Below are 21,799 nucleotides of genomic sequence, written 5' to 3'. Positions count from 1 at the left end.
GTCTACATAGCCCCTGGGGGTTATTAGGGGATATGTGGGAGGGGAAGGCCTGTGTGCAGATGAGATCACCCAGGAGGACCTGGGAGAGGAGAAAAGGCTCAAGGACAGGGCCTCTTAAGGTTAGGAAGAAGACAATCCAGTGATGGAGTTTGAAAATCAGAAAGAGAGAGAGAGAGAGAGAGGTATCACAAAACTCCAAATGAAGAGAAACATTTAAAGGAATGGTCCGTAAGACCTGACTGATATCCACTAGAAATAGCACTTGAGAGGTCAGGTCAGGGATATTAGTACATTGCAGTGATAAGGTAGAAATCAGACAGCAGGAGATTAAGGGGTAAATAAAAGGTGAAAAAGTAGAGATTGTAGATAAATTCTTTCTAGAAGCTTAGCTTTAAAGAAACTGAAGTTGCCAGAGGAATCATTTTTATTTTGAAATTATTTTCAGTATGACTATTTGCTGAGAGGATAAAATAACAAGCATACACACATAGAAGCTGGAGTTACATAAATGATGATAACTGATAAAGCAAATTCCTGAAGGAAAGACTGCAGTCAAAGGATAGTCGTATAGGTTGGACCTGGTCAGAAGGTTTACCTCGTTTTCTGCAGCAGTGAAAGAAGTGTCTCTTTGTAGAGGGTTGAGAAGCAGAGACAGTGAGGAGATGAAGTTCTGACCTTTCCCTTTAGAAGTTGAGCCATAAAGGCGAGGAGAGAAAGGACTTTAACCAGTGAATGCAAATCACAAATAAATCTGCAGGGGACTGGGGCAGGAAAGCTGAGGGAACTGACGCTTGATAGCTTTTATTTTCTCCATGAGAAATGAAACATTAAGATCAGATAAGAGAACACAGTGAAGGTCTGGAATAGCCACGGAGGATAATGTGGAGAGGTATGGAACAGAACTGCTGAGTGGTATTTAGACCTGGGAATATATACCCTAGGTGTGCGTCAATCTACAGGATCAGATGGATTTCTTACTCAGTCCAAGTACAGAACTGATAGGTGTTTCTGTGGTGTATGAAAAAGGACAGCAAAACACAAAGGAGCTAACGCTGTTGGCACCAGCAAGGCTGAAACCTATGACTCACTTCAGAGTACATCTTGCCCACCCTCCCACCACCCCAGATTTGTCATGAGTCAAGACATTTAGCATCTTGAGAACAGAGACTTTTAGGGCTAGGATTAGTCCCTTATATTCAGAAGATATTCAGATATTTTTGAATGAATGAAATCTGACTCTGCTAAACATTTCTGAATACAAGTATTAGGTTTAAATTATCTACCGGGGATAAATATGTTATTTCAGAGCATTAGAATTATGTCCCTAAAGGCACATTCTTATAATTTAGTTAGGCTTAAAATAATTAAACCGATGCTAAACTCTAATGGAATCAATTCTGTAACATAAAAGTTTATTAGAATAAAAATACACGTACAACCCAACATTAAAATTATTTTACATTGCATGTAGGTTTTACCTCCATTAGTTTTTTTAATGCTTTTAAAGTCTGTGCTTTAAATAATTTTCACATCTGTAAACCAAGCTTAGATTATCAAAGAAGCAATGTATCCACTAGATACTGGATAGCAAAATTTAGAATTGGAACTGATAGTTATAACCTATTGCACTAAATATTTCTGTAAAATTTGGACAGAGAAAAGGATTAAACTACATCACTTGAAATGAGGTAAGTTTTATGAAAATGCTTTTAGTAGCAAATATTACCAATGTTGAAATAAGAATATTAAAAACATTTATGGGAAATTCACTTAAAATGTTTGCATAGTCTAGGTTATCTTTTAAAGATGAAAATTTTTTAATTACTAAAATTCCTTATTAGAAAAAAGAGACTATTATCTGTTTCTGCTTAAGATCTGTATACATTCTAAATCTTTCTCTCATTTAGAAAAAAGAAGTGATACAAACATTCACAAGTCTGGAAAAAAGGAAAAAAAATAATGAAGATTAGGACCAACTTTTCAAGCTGCCTTTTGGAAAGAAAATTAAAAACAGAGGTAGATGGTTAAATATTAGTGGCCAAGTTACTGAAATGACTAATTTTTGTCTTAATACACATTCACCAAATGTTTATACTTGAAGCCAAATTGTAAATAAATTTAGGAGTAGAGAGTAAGACCTAGCACAAGTTATTTTCCTTATATCAAAGAAAAGTAATAAAAATAAACCAGGCTTAAGACCCCTGTTAAAGATATGATTGTTTAAAGCACTACAGTTCATGCACTTCTTAAAGTGGGAGAATCAACCTTATCCCTAAGCTTCCTAGATTTATCTGAGGCCAAGTTGCAAGCACTGTCAGGCCCGGTCAGTCAAAGTAGGACTGCAGGGTGCCTCGGCGCCGGACATCGCAGGTCCAGCAGTGGAAGCCTCCTCCCAGGGAATTGGCATTACGGATGTTAACCTTGATAGTACTGATACCTGCATCAAAAGAGAGACATGTGGTCAGTTAGATGGACTCCCGTGAAGATTCTCCTATAGTAAGTAAGCCTAAAGATGGGTAGGAATCCTGTGTCTCTAATCCTCAAGTCTATCCCAACCCCAAACAGTCCTCCAACTGTATTGTCACCAATTCTATTTCATCTAATCTATTCCACTGCTAATATAATACCTTCAACAGAAAGTCAGCAGTGACTGTGAAGTCTATTTCATTCTATTGACAATTCACAAGTCAACAGGTTGGATAAGTGGATGTATCTTACAGGATTAACTTTATGAGGCCACCTTAAGAAAACGGAACAGAGCTTGTATTTTAATATGCTGGGTTGTATTGTCATACAGGTACCAAATCCACTCAGACAATTAGTTTAATCTGGCACCATTTATACTGATGTGGTTATGATGTGCATGGCCTAGTCAACCAGTGGTATTTAGAAAGAAATCTGTTGTGTTCAGTATAATGGGGTTTTAAAAAGAGAATCTACTCTCTTCCCTCAAGAAACTCATTATTTTGAGGGGAAAGATAGCTATAGAGTCACAAAAGAGTCCACTGGTATATTTAGGGAAGGCAGGCAGCAGGAGCCATCAGAAAAGACTTTCCTAAGAAAGTGAGACTGGGCAGGGTTTTGGAGAGTAAGAATAGGGTTTCGAAGGGGTAAGGAGTGGGCTTGGGTACGGAGTAGGCTTTTAAAGACAAGTATGTGTCCTGATAGACGGACATATCTGTCTTATTCAGATGGCTAGAGCCATTTTCATCCTGAATTGGAGAGGATCCAGTTGCTTGATAAAGTTTGCTTTAACAAGTTACCTGTGCCTAAAATTATAAAATAAAATTATAAATTATATATTTGGTTCTTAATAGTATTTTATATTGAGAAACAATAAAATCTTAATGGACAAAGAAACTGAACCCAAGCAGTTGAGCTATTTAATGAAAGCCATAAAAAAAGTGGCATAGCATTAGACATCAAATCATTTGATTGGGATCAATCTACAATTGACAGGCCAATCCTTTTGAACAGATACCACATTAAAGAGGGATATGTCAAAGGGGCAAATACTTTCTTCTGAGTAGTATACCTGAAATATGAGACATGAATTAAAACATGACTCACTTTCAACAAGTATATACTGCCTGGCTTTATTTGACACTTAGGATACATCATTTATGTGAAGAGTGATAAAAACACATACTTCTGTACTCTATGTAATAGCCATATGAACATCCTTTCTTTCAACAGTTTTCTCAATAGTGTTAGAATAACTGTTTTAAATTTTGAATATCAGGATAGGTAAACTCCCACCCAAGCAAAAACTGATTCTTATTTCAAAGGGGCACCTGGGTGGCACAGTCAGTTAAGCATCTGACTCTTGATTTCAGCACAGGTCATGATCTCACGGTTCACGGGATCGAGCCCCCCGTCGGGCTGTGTGCTGGCAGTGCAGAGCCTGCTTAGGGTTCTCTCTCTACCTCTCTCTCTGCCCTTCCCCCCTCAAAATAAATAAATAAAAAATAAAAATAAAATAAAGCATCAGTAATTTCTTTAAAAAAAAAAAGCTGAATGGTTTACTGACACCCTCTATTGCATGTCATTACTTTGTTCATTGTGCTTATCACACATATGAATCACATCTGTATCTGTACCCTTGTAAGTCCTTTAAAATATGTAATGACAATTAAATTACTTTTAAAGGACCCTTAGTGATTCAATCTCTTATTTGTGGAAGGACTTCATAATCTATATGCTCATCTCAAAGGAGTAATTCTTCATACATGGGCACCAGGAGGTTAGATAAATCATAGAAGATTGATAAACTTATTGCTAAGGGGGTGTCTGAGAAGACTGGAATGCAGCTCCAACCTTTTGAGTTATGATTGTTAAAAATACTGTGCATGTGTGAAATAATAACTTGATACCTCCAAAAGGAACAGAAATTGAACCAGACCTGCCAATGTAATTTCTTCAGTTCTTCTGTTTTAACACTTTCATGTATGACAACATGTTTCATTTACCATACATACCCAGCTTTTCAAACATCTTTTGAATTGGGACTTCATTGGCATCCACCATGACACGTTTTTCATCTAGCATTAAGACATTCATGGAAAGCCATTTGGATGACATCCAGAGTGGGTGATCTAAAAACAGCAACAACTGTTAAATCATGTCTGCTACCATTTTTGTTTAAAGCAAGGATTCCAAAGTAAAGAATATTAAAGTGAACTCCATTCTTTCAGTAGTTCACTTTCCCTGAGAAGTTTTATTTTAATCTTAAGAGAATTTATCTATAAATGTTATGATTCAATCTATACCCATTACACATTTGGATGTCACCTTGTTTTCTTTAAAAACTCATTTCTTGCTTTATGTGATGTTTTATACTGATTTTTCCCATCTTCTTGCTTTCAGTTTCTATGGAAGAAGTTGAAAATATAAATCCCAGCCTTTCTCTTGTACCTATAGGCCCAAGTGCTAGTTTGCTCCTTCCTGGGGAAACATTTTCACTAAAGTGCTAAAATTTGGGCTGCTGTCTTTAGATGAAAGGTCCTTAGTCAATGAAGTACTCATGTTGGTCTGTGAATGTATAACGGTAAACATACCATCTGGGATGACCGGTATTGGAGGAGTAACTATGGTCCATCCTGCTTTCTTGAAAAGATCAATCTGCAAGACCAAAAAACAAACAAACAAAAAATAAACCCCAAAGAAGTTTAAATCCACATATGCTATTCTTATCATTCTTAATCTCTGATAGCCCTTGTGATTAATAATTCTTTTTGAGATGCTGTCTTTTCAATTGCCAAAATAAAGAAATTTAAATTTTCAAACATTTGAAATGATTTTGTCTGAAGCCCAATTAAAAATGTGCATAAAATCCCCCTATTGCCAGGTTAAAGGTAAAAAAAAAAAGTAACAGAAATGGTAAAGCTTTTAAAAATATTCTCATGCTTTATTCAAGTTTCAGAGATCTTAAAATACTGAAGATACTTTCCTTGAAAAATTCCCATTAAATAAAATGAAAATATTTCCTAACTCTTTAGGTATAAGAAAACAAAAATGTGACTATGGTAAACCCATAGTCCATCACTTTGTATCTATGACCATGGCATGAAGACAGATGTTATGGATGTACTCCCAAACCATAATTATCCTTAGTGACCTATTATAACCTAGTCATCCCTATGGTCATATACTCACTTAGTACATCAACAAATTATATTAAAAATGAAACAAGTAAATAATCTTGGTCATTGATATAAACCTATGGAATATAAATGAACAGTGAGGGGCACCTCGGTGGCTCAGTCAGTTGAGCATCGACTCTTGGTTTTGGCTCATGTCATGATCTCATGGTTTGTAAGTTTAAACCCCACATTGGGCTTAGGGGTGCTGGTATAGAGCCTGCTTAGGATTCTCTCTCTCTCTCCCTCTCTCTCTCTCTCTCTCTGCCCCTTTCCTGCCTCTCTCTCTCTCTATTAAAATAAATAAACTTAAAAAAAAAAGAAATGAACAGTGACATGGTAAAATAGTGGTGTACTGCAGCCTACCTACCAAATAACACTCACCACCCAACTGGAAGTAGGAGGGGGCAAGTAGAAGTAGGAGGCTGCAGGTGACAGGGACAGACCAGATGCAGGGCAACAGCTCTGCTTCTCCCTGCAAGGTGGGGCTGGCCAAAGGGGTCCTGACCCACTGGAGAGGGAGGAAGACACCCTCTGCCCCGTGGCATTGCCCAGCCATGCAGGGACCATTCTGTTTGCAACTTAGCTTCTGTGGCCTCTTGGCTGCAAGTTAGGGGATAATACACTGTTCAATAAAAACACACAGACACACAAACTTGAGGCTTTGAAAGCAGCAAGCAGTAAAGTCAAAGTCTGATGACACTATGCTAATTATCATGGCTACAATGTACATTTGTGAGTGTTGGATATCTTGTAGTGAATCCACCATAGGCAATCCAATGTTTGATCATTATAATGTTGAGCATTGCTGAATTTGTTATTTAGAACAATTAGAAGCTATGGAAATACTTAAAATAGAAGTGGTAATTACGTCAGTTGCGAGATTATTGCTTTTCCAGAGTTTTAAGAATGTCCTTACCTGATGACACGGTCGGTCAGGGTTGGAAAGCACAAGACCAGGTCCAATGATATTGAAGGTGGCATCAATATGCATTGGATTGGGGTCTTTAAAGGAGATGATATGCACTCTGTAGTCTGGAGCAAGATGTCTACGCATCCATTCAATGCCTAGATAGTTTGTAACCTAAAAATGAAAGGAAGACCTAAATCTATACAGATTTGGTTCTGTATTTAGATAACTAAAAATATTTAGGATGGGGGCACCTGGGTGGCTCAGTCAGTTAAGTGTCCGACTCTTGATTTCGGCTCAGGTCATGATCTCATGGTTCATGAGATCAAGCCCCACTCTCATGCTCTCTCTCTCGAAATAAATAAACTTTAAAAAATAAAAACTAATAAAAGATAAAATAAAAGTATTTAAGATGAAATATTTTCATAAAATAAATAAATACAATAATTTATAAGTAAATAATGTAATAAAATAATAAATTAAAGGTATAATAATAAAGTGTGAAATTTAGAGGCAGCTTTTATTGACCTGGCTTCTCTGTGCAAAAATATCTCTTCCAGCTCTAATGAAGTCAGCAGCATCAAAGCATGGCTCGAACTCAGTCGTCACAAACTTTCCCTGAGCAGCCAATTTGTGTCTGTCTTCTACAGAATGGATAGGGTAATTCTGATTGGAACAAGAATGAATACATACAATGAATTGGTTCATAAGGAAAGTATTTATGGGGCATTCATTACTAAGAAAATTAATTAAACATCATCATTTCCCAAAATACTACTACCCTGTTTTAGACTAAAACATGCATGGGGAAGATGTAGGCCCCTGCTAACTAAATCAAAACAAACTGACAATAAAAACCAAAAACTAGGCATGGCAGCAATTTCCTGATACTTAGAAGCAAGTGGCACAGAGGTAGTAATGGTTCTGAAAATATTCCGTGACCCATGCATTGATTTATGTAGCTATCTACAATATTGAAACTCAACAGGATGAAGTCATTCTGTTCTTTTAGAAAAGGAATTTGGTCCTGAGCCTAACTCATACCATAAAATGAGATGCCATGCATCCCTGCTAAATTTGATTTGGTGTGGTAGAATGAATTCACAACTTATTTGTCTTTAAACAGAATTTTTAATTTTTTTTTCTTTCTATAAATGATCAAATAATAAATGACCTAACAAGGGACATATACTTCCTTTTACTGTGAATTTGGCCTGTAAACCAAACTGTTTTTCTGGAAAAGAGAATGGAGTTCACTATACTGACTTTTGATTCCACCAATGAATAGCTGTGTGCCTTTAGGCAAGTTATCCTCCCGGTAAGGGAATGATTGATGCTACTCCCTCAGAGGGTTTGTGAAGAATAAATAGGACTGAGGATGTATAAAGGCACTTAGCTCAAGGCCTAGCACACAGTAAGCACCAGATAAGTATTAGCTATTATTACAATTACTATTATTGTCATAATATTATTTATCTTATTTTCATCATAAAATCATCATTTTTTTTAAATGTAGGTGATGCTCTCAGTTTCTGAAATGAATACTAAATACAAGGTATCAGAGAATCTCTCTCATTTTCTGTGGATTATTGAGAAATTTACTAATAGGCTCACCTATAATTAGGGTCTTACCTCATCATAAAGCTTATCAGCCATTGTTGGTTTAGGAGCCGTTGTCCACTTGGCGCCACGGTGGAAGTAGTCTTTGATAATTGACCGGTATGCCCGGTACTCAAAGAAGCGGGCACGCCATGCCATGGGAGCCTCGATAATCTCATTTCCCACAACTATCAGGATATCTCGAGGCATCGCACCATATAAACCTATCAGACCAAAAAGTTCCACAACAACCCCAGTAATGCAAGACAGAAAAGTCTATGTAATAGAATCCCAGTTTTTGGTTAAAAAAAAAAATTACAGACAACCTATATGCATGTGTATGTGTATGTTTCTATGCAAGTGGAAAAATATATGGAGTGATATATACTATAGTGTTATCATGAACATTCTGTGTGGGGATGGCAAAGCTAGGAAAGAAAGAAAGGAAAGAAAGAAAGAAAGAAAGAAAGAAAGAAAGAAAGAAAGAGAAAGAAAGAAAAAGAAAGAAGGAAGGAAGGAAAGAAAGAAAGAAAGAAAGGAAGAAAGAAAGAAAGGAAGAAAGAAAAAGAAAGAAGGAAGGAAGGAAGGAAGGAAGGGAAGGGAAGGGAAGGGAAGGGAAGGGAAGGGAAGGGAGGGAAGGGCGGAAAGAAGAAATGAAGTAATAAGGTCCTTGTTCAGAGATCTAGAACCACCAAGTCTTCACACTTTTGTAAGCTCCTTTCTTACTACACAGAAACAGAGTTCTTCATGGAATATCAGTACCACAAGATAAAAATTGGGCCAAGGACCATTTCTAGAACTGTAAATTAGAACACTGAACTCAGGCACAAGAACAGTCTTGTAGCAATGCCAGTTAAAACTAAAATGGGAATGTTTCTGTTCCCCCCCTTAACTTCTGTACTTGAGGAAAATTAAATGGAATCCACCATTCTTATGAAAGGAAATGACCACAGCGTTTAGAAAAACTTCTTTCAAGAAGATTCTGATTTATAATGGAGTTTAGAATATGGACATCTCAATCGTATCAAAAAGAACCAATCTGTTCCTAAACAATCTCTAAAGTTTCTAAGGATTATTAAAAGAAAGGAATCTCTGAGAAATTATCTGAGTTTTCTCCTTACATATTAAGAAAGAAATTATAAATTAAGACTAGCAGTTTAGGTATCCAACATCACTTACCCGTAGACTCAAAATCAGGAGTTTTATACTTCAACGACCAGTCAATGGGGTCAGGCCTCCTCACTGTCACTCCTTCCATTTTTAAAATATTGCACATCTCTTCAATTTCAGTAACAGCCTTTTTCAAATGATCTTTGGGAAAATAATGGCCTCCGTGCTTCTGGTAAAATGGCCAGTACTTTTCATATGTGTTGGCCTAGAAGCAGAAGAAATTAAGTGTAATACTTATAGGAGAAAAATACAACTCATGATAGGGGCATAGGCAGTGAACAATGATTTGTATAACTTAGTGGCAATGAGACAAACACCATGTCTTGTTTAGTGTTGATCCCCAGTACTGAGCACACTGCCTCTCTAGGAAAAAACCCAGTATTTGTTGAATGAAAAATTCTAAATTTCTGGGGCACCTGGGTGGCTCAGTTGATTAAGCGGCCAACTCTTGAGTTCAGCCTAGGTCATGATCTCACTGTTTGTGAGTTCTAGCCCCACGTTGGGCTCTGTGCTGGCAGTATGGAGCTTGCTTGGTATTCTCTCTCTCCCTCTCTCTCTGCCCCTACCCTGCTTGTGCTCTGTCTCTCAAAAATAAATAAACATTTTTTAAAAATTAAAAAAAAAATTCTAAATTTCCTTGATGTTTTTTGAGACCTTTTGCTCTCTTTGCCTGAAATCTCATGCCCTACCATTCACAGCATGTCTGCCCTCAGATGGGCTTGGAATCTTCTTGGACCAGTTTTTATAAGCTTCAGAGACAACACAGGACCCAGGTGCTCTGTTAGTCTCAATGAAATCAAGAGAACAAACAAAAGAGCATAAGAGAACAAAAGTATATTTGTACTTAGATAAAACTATGCTATCCATGCATCCCAGAATTCTATCTAGAAAACAGCACTTCAAGATATTTTGTGGGAAAATAGGACACTGCCCCCTTAAAATTAGGGACATGCTCTCAAACATTCTTTGTTTCTCTTAAAATCCCATTATTGATTTTCTCATTCAACAGAATTAGCACCTGGCAATATGGTGCAGCAGTGTAAGTCTACTTTTGGCACTCCTATCCTTCCCTGCAGACATGTCCCCCCACAATCACACTTCTCCCCTCCCCAGTCTATCCAAGTTCTCATATTGCTTCAAGCCCTTTTGTCATAGAAGAAAGTGATCTGCTAAATGAATTCACAGACTTGTGGCAGCTGAAAAAAAGCTTAACATTTAGAAAGTGTCCAAGGGTCATATGCATTTTAAGAGACAACTGAATGAAAAACAGTTAAATGCTTTACAAAGGCTTAATTTATAAGCCTTGTTATGCCTACCGTTAGGGTAGGCATAACAACTATAAAATATTGGTTTCCAAAAATATAAAAATGTAGAAGGATTCTTCATTCAGATTGTTGTGCATGTGCCAAAGTTATCAATTTAAAGAAATACACTGGGAAATGTAGATGATGTATATGGATGTAATTTATCAAGACAGATGAAGTAGAATTCCAATCGGAAGATCCATATGCTAAGAAAAAACCTTGGCCTTTCATCAAAAGATTGGCAAAGTGATATACATCGATATATTTTAAGTTTAAAAAATACTTCCTTATATAACTGATTAACTACCAGTCCTGATCATGTCAGATAAGGTTTCCATCACAAATCAGACAATTTCAGATAGTGGTAAGTGCTATGAAGAAGGGAACTGGGTAATGAGACAGAGTGTGTAGATGTCTAGGTCATTGATGTCAAAGATGATGTCTTTTCCAGATTTTCTGTCTCTACTTCCATTTCCACCTCAGTCTGATAAATATCACACATATGGAGGCAGACCAGCCTCTTGTTAGTTTGGTACGTAAGTTCATATCCGTTAGGCTGGAGCTGAGCCTGCTTGAGAAGGAAAGGAATCTCAAACACATGTCTTTAACAAACATGGAGCATGCCAGTGAGGCTCTAAAACAAGGGTTGACAAACTAAAATCCATGGCCAAATTTTTTTTTTTAAGTAAATACAAGTTCTATGGGAACACAGGCACACTCACTCATTTACATACTGTCTGGGGTTGCTTTTGTACTACACTGGCAGAGTTGACAGCTGAGTGGTTGTGACAGAAACCTATGGTCTGCAAAGCCTAAAATATTTACTATCTGGCCTTATACAGAAAAAGTTTGCCAATCCTTGTCTAAATGATTAGTTACTTGCTTTACTTTTGAAGATCTATAGGAAAACAACAGGCTCAATTTCTGGCCTGTGAAAAATATTATCAGTATCAAATTATCAGTATTAATTTGCATACTTTTTAAGATCAATCTACTCTTTTTAAAAACAAAAGCATTCCACTGTTTTCTTCTCCTAGGAAGTCCTGCAGCAGCCACTAGAAGGAGAGGATAATAATGACTCTTTATATTCTTCTCAGACACATCGTGGTACTACTCATCCATTCACCACTTTCTCCTTCTCATGCCAGGCACATCTCTTACAGTCCACGAAAGGACAAGAAGCCTTTGAAAATGTAACACTGGGTCACAGCAGACGCATAGCCATGTTGTCCTGCCAGACACATTCCAAAGTATTCTGTGTAACTGTGCAGAATGAAGCTTGCCTTGGTAAATATAAACTAAACTTTCCTGGGGAAAAACAGCTATTTGAACAAGTGTGAGTTTCCTTGTGTAATGAATACTGTGGCTAAGGTTGGACAAAGTCCAAATGACCAAGGCGCATTACATTTTCTAAGAGATAATTGGAAATTATTTATACTTCCTTTGTAACCCTGCTAAATGAGTTAGCAAATATTTACCAAGTGTCTGCAAGATAAAAAACACTATATTAAATGCTTAGCATGTGATGTTTTTAATAATCCTTTGCAGAGATGTGGCTGCACTCCTAGAAACTTTATAGGTTTTCACAGCCTAAAACCCTTCGGGGGAGTTTGCCAAATGAATTTTAAATACCGTCTTTGGAAGGCTAAGAAATATCAATAGAAACTTCTTATGTATCCAGGTGCAAACTTATATTACATTAACCTTGACTGAGTTTACATTTTATAAAAGGTTCTTTCTCAAGAGCTTTATTTAAAAAAGACAAAAGCAAAACAAAAACTACATATTTGATGGAAAGTATTCATTATGTTTTACAGAATAAAATGCTTCAGAGCTTTTAAAAACTGTACTCCCTGACAACTACATTCCTTACTCCCATAAAATTTCTTTAGCCCTTTTGTCTTCTAATATGTCTTATGCTCTAATTGGCTATAAACAGTTTAATACATAATTTTATCTTTCATTGTTCCCAAACTGATTAATACATCTGAATCATCTTTCTCTCTTACTTAAGGCCTTGCCTTCTAGGGCCATGCATGTCTTTAATATTCTCTCCCTCAATGCCTAGTTCAGTATGTGGCATAAAGCAGAAATAACCAGACATATGAATAAAATCAATACTGCTAAAGCTAGTAATATTTGCAATCATCACATTTACATTACTTTTGTAACGTAAAACTAAATTGATGCAACAGTAATGAAGTGTGGTTTTGTTCCTTGAAATACTTAGCATGTAACCTTTTACCTTCATGTTTAATCTTGTTAGGTAGATAGCAAACCTCTTAATATCTTCACTTTATTGAGGCCCAGAAATTTGTGGAATCTTGCGCAAGTTCAAAGAGCTGATTAGCCAAGACTAGTATCAAGCTTTTTAATCAAATACATAATTCAGTCTTGGTCTCCTGACTTCAGCCTGCTACACTTCCCACAAATGACAGAGAACTCAAACTCATGTCTGAGAATCATGTCTGTTTTCATAAGATCACATAGTACAGAAGTCAACAATTTCATAGACAAGTAAAAGGGTAAACTATTGCTTGAATTTGAAATTTAATTCCACCCAATTAAAATGGTTAAGGGATGGGACTTCTTTGCAAGAAAAGACTTAAAAAGATCACGCCTTTCTAAAACATGTGGATGATACATAAATTAATCTGTTGTGTTCATCAAATTTCAAATATCAGAACCAAAGGTAGTTTCATAACAATTAGAAGAAGTTATTACTTTTTCTATTACCCTGTCTTCAAGGTCTAATTAAAGAATCATTTTCTTCAAGAAGACTTCCTAACTATCCAGCATTTGGTTGTTGCTCTCCTGACATTCAATTCAACTGTTAGTTGGTTAGCATAAGATACTTAGCTTTAATCTTTGTTTCTATACGACCATCTTATCTGTCTCAATAGAAAGCAAGTTCTTATGTGCTGATACCTCTGGAGCCCTGGTATACCGTAGGCAACATTTCTGAGGATGATGATAATGATGTAACAGAACTTATTTCCTTAATCCATGTTATAAATAAAAATGTAAATATTCAAGAAGAATTTAAGTACATTGAAGATATATTTGTAACCCATTATTAACAGAAGCTCAAGTTGTGTCTGCAATGTGGATGGCACTCCCTTATTCAGGATGCAACCTGAACACCAACCCACAGAGGCCTGGCCTTAGGAATATCACAGATAACACTAGGAGTTTTTAAAAGAGAGATATTACATGTTGCCAGGGAAACACTGAAAGGCTTTCTGGAAGGTACCATCAGAGCTATGTGGTAGGAAGAGGGGTAGGTTTAAACTACAGACAAAAGGGGTATCTGGGTGTCTCAGTCGGTTAGATGGCCAGCTTTGGCTCAGGTCGTGATCTCATTGTTTGTGGGTTCGAGCCCCGCATCGGGCTCTGTGCTGATAGCTCACAGCCTCGACCCTGCTTCAGATTCTGTGTCTCCCTCTTTCTACCCCCCTAACTATCTCTCTTTCTCTGTCTCTCAAAAAGAAAAAAAAGAAAAAGAAAAAAAAAAGGAAAAGGAAAAAAGCTGTAGACAAGAGAGGTACAGGCACATAGGTGGAAGAGTCCTGAGTAAGAGCAAAGGCATGAGGATTGTTTGGGGAACAGTCTAGTTTGGCTGCTCGTATCGTTATCTTACAAAGTCTTCTGCAAACCAGGGTGAAATATTAGAGCAGAGTGGAACCCAAATAGGAATGGGCATCTGCTAACCTGTCTTTCTAACACATCTCTAAGATGAACCAATGACTCAAATGGAGAGTCCTGGAAAGGCAGATAAGAACCAGATTGTGAATGATCTTGATTACCATGAGAACTTTATCTGGAGCAGTATGGAGGGGAGGGAACATGTCGAAGATTGGGACATAGAGGAATGATAGGAGCAGGATGAGCAACATAGCTGAATTTTGGCTTAAAAAAATCACCCTGAGGGGTGCCTGGGTGGCTCAGTTGGTTGAGCATCTGACTCTTGATTTTGGCTCAGGTCATGATCCCTGGGTCGTGGGTTCAAGCCCCACCTCAGGCTCTGCACTGAGCATGGAGCCTGCTTAAGATTCTCTTTCTCTGCTCCTCTCTCTTGCTCACATGCTCTCTCTCTCTCTCACTTATAAGAAAATTTTAAAAACTCACTCTTATAGAAGCTGGAAGGTGGTTTGGAGAGAAAAGCAAATGAGGGAGACCAATGAAGAGTTAACTGCAATAGGCAGTAGATGAGATCCTGACCAAAGGGAGTAGCAGAGGGATGGAGGCAAGGTTGCTTTTGACAAAAGACTGGTTAGATCTTAGAAAAAGGATGTGGAGGACCTGACTGAAGGAGAAATCGGAGGTGATTCTTTGATGTTTCAGCGTGAGTGAAGAGGAATGCCAAAAATGAAAAGGAAGGAATGAAGAAGGGTCCAGTTTAGCAGAGTGGCTGGCCGTTGCACTCAAGATGTGCCAGGTTTGAGGTCCCATGGCAATACCCAGCAAGGAATTTAACATGTTGGCCTGGAGAGAGATCTGGACCAGAGTAGAGGCAGGAGCCAAAGCTGTGAGAACAGCTAGAAGAGGGCCAGAGTGAAATTCTGCTCAAACCCAACATTACAGACAGGAAGATGTGAGGCATAGTGAAAGTACTATGTCCCCAGATAAGGTCTGTCAGAATCTGAAGGAAGGGGTTATTTGTGTAAATAGCATCAAACACTTGCAGAGACTTCAAGTAAGATCATTAAAATCACGGCTGGATTTCAGAGGGGTGGAGTAGGCTGCAGTGAAAGCAGTTATAGAGGAGAATGGAAGCAGAAGCCAGCCTGCACAAGGTGAGGAGTGAACCCCCTGCAGACATGTGAACATCCTTGCTTTACCTTCACCTCCACGGTGAACGGTGGAACACAGGCGTTTTCAGCTCTGCCCACGATCACTTCCTCTAAGGGGTCCCATTCATTGTAAGAGGAGACAGGGCAGTCCTTGGGCAGAGGGTCAGTGGCCTTATCGTCAGCTGCACAGGAATTCCGGGAGGAAGCAGTAGCTGCCTGGGTGCTCTGGAAAGTTCGCTGCACCCATCCTGTTAAGGTTCTGCCAAGCTTCCAAGAACAAAGAAAAGATTATTACGTAGTCCCATACAGTACTTGGTGAGAGGGGTGAGGAAGTAGAGGTGGAATGAAACCCCGCATAACGTAGACATTGAAAACCCTTTAGGAGAAAGTAAACCAAGATGTTAGGTAGGATATAGTTGGCTAGTGGGGTCATAGTTTTACCTTCTTGTTTGTACATTATCCTTTTATCTATCATATTAATTGGCATAACTCTTTAAAGCCACTCAGAAGATTCTGTCCCCAGTGATCACCCCCCATTTATATCTCAGAGTGGATTTCTGCAAACAAGTTTTAATCAAGCTTTAAGCAACCCTTCAGCAGATGATGGGTCACCCCATCCCTATAAAACCACAGAAAGCTGCTCCATATCCCCCTGCCAAGTCCAGCTAGAGGAAGTAGCCTCCTTTCCCCTTCAGTATTAAAAGTCATCAATAGTAGAATCCCTCCCCCTCCCCCCAGTTATAATATAGAAGCATACACAACCTTATTTTTCAGAATAATCAGCTTCAAACTAAAAATTTTGCGTTGCTCACACACTTCACACTCTTTGGCACTTCAATTCTGACAATGACCAAGTGCCATCTGCTTCATTTTACAGATGGTCCAGAGTATCCTAGCCAAGATAAGGATTAACCCAAGCACAAATGTAAACAAGAAAGGAGAACTAAGGACTTCAAAAAAGACTTCTGAAAATACAGGACCTATAAAATCTAGAACAGGGGAGTCCCTTACCCAGTGGGCAAACTTCAACTGCTCTCCCCCCCACCGCCCCGCCCCAACCTCCCATCTATATCCTAAATCCGTTAAATGCCTTAGGAAGGAGGCAGGAGAGGAGCCAGGGTGGGGACCAAAGGAAGAGGGAGAGTGACAGCTGTTCTGGAAGCAGTTGCGGGAGGGAGCCAAACTGCCCTGCTATTCCTGTCCTAGGAGCCAGGGACGGTCTGCAAGCACAAGCTTACATACCAGGCAAGAAGAGGGTGGGGGCTCGGCAGAAAGTCTGGCTACAGACTGAACTTGCTCCCCTCTCGACTCAGGACTCCATGTTCCTCTTGGAGTGGGCCTGCTTGCTCCCTCTCCTTCCCAGATTCTCACTTTGCCTCCTCTCCTGCCCACCCACATCACACGCATTTCCCCGAAGGCTCTCCAACTCTATGCCCACCCCCGGCACTGCACCCCAATAACTCGATCCTTGTATTAAGAAAAGTCACGTGTCACCCCCAGCCCCTCACCCCGGGCCGGAAGCTCCTTGGAGCGAACCCAGTGCTGGTGGGAGGGCGGTGCCCCCTGAATTGACGGCCACCGCGGCCGGAGGTGCGCAGAGAGCAACTGTGCCCACGGGGTGTGGCCCCCAAACGTGTCCCGCTTCCCCAGGGGCACCGCCCAGCTCCCGGCAGCCAGCAAAGGCTCTCGAAGCTGAGCCTTCAAAGGGCAGCAGAGGACCATTGTCAAGCAATGCCGGCTGGGGAAAGTGAGGGAAGGCGCGCACGCGGCCGCCGGCAGGGATGGGCGGCGCACGCACCCGAGAACCGATGTAGTGCACCGCCTCGGCGCCGCGGCTCCCGCCGCGCAGACACCGCACCCGCAGCATCGCTCCGCGCCTGGCTGGTCCACGAGCGGAATGTTCCCGGTGCTCGGCCGCGTTGGTCCGAGCCTCCCGAGAGCTCGCCAGCAGGAGGTGTCGGGGCGCGCGGCCCTCTGCCTTTTGTAGTCTCGCCCCGCCCCTCCACCTCCCGCGCGCCCCATTGGCTGCTGGGAACAGGTGGCGGGGCCGGTGGTGGGGGGGGGGTTGGCGCTGGCCCGCGAGCTGGGCCGCCCCGAGTTAGGAACTGTTAGGGGACTGCCGGTGGCACCCGGTCAAGCCCCCGGTGTTTGCCTTTTTTTAGCTTGTCAATCGGCCGACTGGCTTCAGCTACCGAGCCCCACCCGTGCCCGCCGCCGAAGGAGGTCCACCACTGCGTCGGGGAAGGGGAGCAGCACGCGACTTCTGACGAAGTAAACTTAATAGTACCTTAAATGTGCCCAGTTGGATTACATATGTAAAGCGTTAAATACGGTCACAGGGTTAAATTCGTCTGTGTGCACTGACTCAGTCCCCTCGTTTTGCTCAGTCCCCTCATTTTGCAGTGAATGAAGCCACCTAAAGGTTAGGTGGCTTCTTAAGGCAACACCGGGATTGAGACTGGAGAAGAGTTAAGTCTGGGACTCAGGTTATCTCCACTCTCCGGGGTGCTGCACTTTCCACCCATGAGCGTTTTCGGTGTTTGGGGGAATGCTGGACGTTTCAAATAGTCGTTGGCCTTGTGCCCCTGGCTTGAGAAACTCAATCATGAAAACAGAGACAAAAGTGGGCCAGATATAAGGGAGGTAGTCCTCCCTTCCAGTCTCGTCTTCCCTTCCATTTCATTTATTTAAATTTTTGTTTCAATTTGATTAGGATACGTTTTTTAGAAAAGTTCCCTAACAGTGCAAACTAGAGAACTCAGTTTAACATTTAAGTAACCTAGCAGGAAAGGGATCAGAGAGATTTGAGTATTTTGTTTTGTACCTACAAAATATCTAATTATTTATTTTTAGTAAGCTGTCTTTTTAACTCTGGTGTCTCAAACTTGTTTTCCAAAGCTCACTGATGGAAGGCACCAGACAAGCAGGATGGCAGGGGAGAAAGAGCCCTGGAGAGGGAATTGGGAGAACAGGGTTCAAGTCTTGACTCTGTAATAGACTACTATGTGTCTTCTTGAGTAGCAATCTTCTTATCCTCAAAGGGAGAACACTTGAATTTATTGTTCCTAGTACACAGGGTTGTTAAGGGGCCAAAAGGAGAGATTGTGCATGCGGAACGTGGTGTGGCCCTAAGAGCTATATGAAATGAGGTAATATTTTACCAGCTCTAACAATAAGGAGGCCTCCAAATGTGATAATAGGGTGAAAGGAGTCAGTAAGTCTAGGTCCATATCTTAGCTCTGCTACTAACTTGCTTTGTGCCCTGGAACCAAATTCCTTCTCCTTTCTAATGAAGGCATCACACTTCTAGTGAAGGTTTTGGCAAATCTCTAATATTTCTCAAAATTTATAAAGTACCTCTCCTAGGAATTAAATGCAGAAAGTCTAATTTTCTAATGTACTTGAGATGGTCAGAGATGTACTCCTCAATAAGGGATTTTATTTTTTTTTTTAATTTTTAAGAATATAATTTACTGTCAAATTGGCTTACGTACAACACCCAGTGTTCATCCCGACAAGCGCCCTCCTCAATGCCCATCACCCATTTTCCCCTCTCCCCCACCCCCCATCAACCCTCAGTTTGTTCTCTGTATTTAAGTCTCTTGTGGTTTGCCTTCCTCCCTCTCTGTTTGTAACTTTTTTTTTATCCCTTCCCTTCCCCCATGGTTTTCAGTTCAGTTTCTCAAGATCCACATATGAGTGAAAGCATATGATATCTGTCCATCTATGACTGACTTATTTCACTCAGCATAATACCTTCCAGTTCCATCCACATTGCTGCAAATGGCATGATTTCATTCTTTCTCATTGCCAAGTAGTATTCCATTGAATATATGAACCACATCTTCTTTATCCATTCATCAGTTGATGGACATTTAGGCTCTTTCCATAATTTGGCTATTGTTGAGAGTGCTGCTATAAACATTGGGGTACAAGTGCCCCTATGCATCAGCACTCCTGTATCCCTTGGGTAAATTCCTAGCAGTGCTATTGCTGGGTCATAGGGTAGGTCTATTTTTAATTTTTTGAGGAACCTCCACACTGTTTTCCAGAGCGGCTGCACCAGTTTGCATTCCCATCAACAGTGCAGGAGGGTTCCCGTTTCTCCACATCCTTTCCAGGATCTATAGTCTCCTGATTTGCTCATTTTAGCCACTCTGACTGGAGTGCGGTGATAGCTCCGTGTGGTTTTGATTTGTATTTTCCTGATGAGGAGTGACGTTGAGCATCTTTTCATGTGCCTGTTGGCCATCAGGATGTCTTCTTTAGAGAAGTGTCTATTCATGTCTTCTGTCCATTTCTTCACTGGATTCTCTGTTTTTTGGGTGTGGAGTTTGGTGAGTTCTTTATAGATTTTGGATACTAGCCCTTTGTCCAATATGTCATTTGCAAATATCTTTTGCCATTTCGTCGGTTGCCTTTTAGTTTTGTTGATTGTTTCCTTTGCAGTGCAGAAGCTTTTTATCTTGATGATGTCCCAATAGTTCATTCTTGCTTTTAATTCTTTTGCCTTCCCCTTCCCTCTAGGATTTTGATAGTTTCCTATGCTCTTTCATCCATTTTGAGTTTATTTTTGTGTATGGTGTAAGAAAGTGGTCTAGTTTCATTCTTCTGCATGTTGCTGTCCAGTTCTCCCAGCACCATGCTAAAAAGACTGTCTTTTTTCCATTGGATATTCTTTCCTGCTTTGTCAAAGATTAGTTGGCCATACATTTGTGGGTACAGTTCTGGGTTCTCTATTCTATTCCATTGGTCTATGTGTCTGTTTTTGTGCCAATACCATACTGTCCTGATGAATACAGCTTTGTAGTAGAGGCTGAAGTATAGTAGATACATATAACAGAAGGTATTGACATTACTGTATACCATTTCTGTTTGAGATCTGAGGACACCCTCATATCATTCATCAAAGACACTTTTAATTTTGCAGATGTAAGAATTGGATGCCTGGAAATAATGAAGCCAAGATGTCATTAAGGTTTATATAAAAGAAGCTTCATGGGACTCCTGGGTGGCTCAGTAGGTTAAGCATCTGACTCTTGATTTCAGCTCAGGTGAATGGAATCAAGCCCTGAGTTGGGCTCTGCACTGACAGTATGGAGCCTGCCTGGGATTCCCTCCTCTCTCTCTCTCTCTCTCTCTCTCTCTCTCTTAAAATAAATAAATAAACTTTAAAAAAAAGAAAAGAAAAAAGAAAGACTCATAGCCACAGAACATATCCTAATCTCCCTGGAATCCAAGGGAAAGTTTGTGGATAAAGCCACCCAAACCAGTCCTATTCCTATAAAAGCAAGCCAAAGCACTTAACTCACTCTCTTTTTCTTTCTTATGTGTGGATATATGCATTGCTTTTGAAAACATTCTGTAACAATTTTTATGTTGATTTGATCAACAGGAAGCATAAGCCTTCCATACTGGTTTGTTTATCTTATATTGTGTGTCCAACTCTCCAAAGTATTGATGGTGATACCTGGCAACTCCTTGGTGTTTAGATACTGCTTTTTTTTCCTGAAGAAATGGAATAGACCGTGAACTCTTGTCTTCTTCTCCTTCTTTGGCAATAGGTTAGTGTAACACCAATAATTTTTATTGAACCAATAATTTTAGGATCTTGGTGGTCTCATAATTAATGGTTATGCATATTCATGTCTAATAGTAGTATACTTTTGTAGGTTAATCTAGAGGCATGATTTAGGGTCATGTAGGGATAAAAGGACAAGGAATAGGAAACTCATCAGAAGCATGGCAGATTATTCTGCTTTCCAATTTCTCCTTCATTACCATTGCTTTGTGGACCATACCCAGCTCTACCTGGTTCCAGCCAATGAAGTACAGAGTTTGAGAAATGTGTCCTGAGATTAAAAAAACCCAAAAAGCTAGTGCAGTCTTTGGGTCAACACAATGAACAACAGAAGAGCCTATTATAAGAATTCATTATTTCATTGTCATGGTTAACATCAGAATCTGTGCATAGGAAGCAGTCATAATATGTTCCTAGAACTTAAGAGATATGGGTACTCTGTGAAACTAGTAATACAGGCGTACACACACACACACACACACACACACACACACGGTGGATGAAATTAGCTATCTTCAGAAGTCAGCCTTTCTGAGAGATATTTGTACTTATAGTTTAGGGGACAGGATATCTCTCAAATTAAATCAGAAAAAGATAGGATTACTGAAGTCACACAAGATGACTACAGCGTATTCTCATGACTAGAATGTAATAAAAGAAAGATGCAATTTTTTAAAGTATTATTTGGGGGACACCTGGCTGGCTCAGTTGGTAGAGCATGTGACTCTTGATGTTGGGGTTGTGAGCCCCACATTGGGGGTAGAGATTACTTTAAAAAATTTTTGTTTATTTAAAAAAAAGTA

General features: G+C 39.8%; 1 protein-coding gene and 1 non-coding gene across 2 annotated transcripts; one reads left to right on the top strand and one right to left on the bottom strand.

Moving 5' to 3' along the window:
• Window positions 1-1,391: 1,391 nt before the first annotated feature.
• GATM (glycine amidinotransferase) lies at window positions 1,392-17,406 on the bottom strand. Its single transcript, XM_045449858.1, has 9 exons — window positions 17,214-17,406; window positions 15,464-15,682; window positions 9,328-9,523; window positions 8,182-8,372; window positions 7,078-7,215; window positions 6,559-6,723; window positions 5,058-5,121; window positions 4,479-4,595; window positions 1,392-2,437 (listed from the first exon to the last, which is right to left on the bottom strand). The coding sequence occupies exons 1-9, from the start codon at window positions 17,280-17,282 to the stop codon at window positions 2,325-2,327; spliced, it is 1,272 nt and encodes a 423-aa protein (XP_045305814.1). The 5' UTR covers window positions 17,283-17,406; the 3' UTR covers window positions 1,392-2,324.
• TRNAK-CUU lies at window positions 14,556-14,646 on the top strand. The gene is given in 2 exon segments: window positions 14,556-14,592; window positions 14,600-14,646. It is a non-coding gene; the product is annotated as a tRNA-Lys (tRNA).
• Window positions 17,407-21,799: the final 4,393 nt, after the last annotated feature.

Source organism: Leopardus geoffroyi, chromosome B3, assembly GCF_018350155.1.
Source record: "Leopardus geoffroyi isolate Oge1 chromosome B3, O.geoffroyi_Oge1_pat1.0, whole genome shotgun sequence".
Taxonomy (NCBI): domain Eukaryota; kingdom Metazoa; phylum Chordata; class Mammalia; order Carnivora; family Felidae; genus Leopardus; species Leopardus geoffroyi.
Note: the sequence above shows the minus strand (reverse complement) of the source record. Positions and strands in the feature narration are given on the sequence as shown.

Bases quoted from the DNA above. Each gene is read 5' to 3' on its own strand.
- GATM (XM_045449858.1), bottom strand. From the start codon at position 17,282: ATGCTGCGGGTGCGGTGTCTGCGCGGCGGGAGCCGCGGCGCCGAGGCG. The intron at 7,216-8,181 runs GTAAGACCCTAA...TGTTCCAATCAG, and splicing joins CTGATAAGCTTTATGATGAG to AATTACCCTATCCATTCTGT. The intron at 2,438-4,478 runs GTATGTATGGTA...CTTTTGATGCAG, and splicing joins AAAGATGTTTGAAAAGCTGG to GTATCAGTACTATCAAGGTT.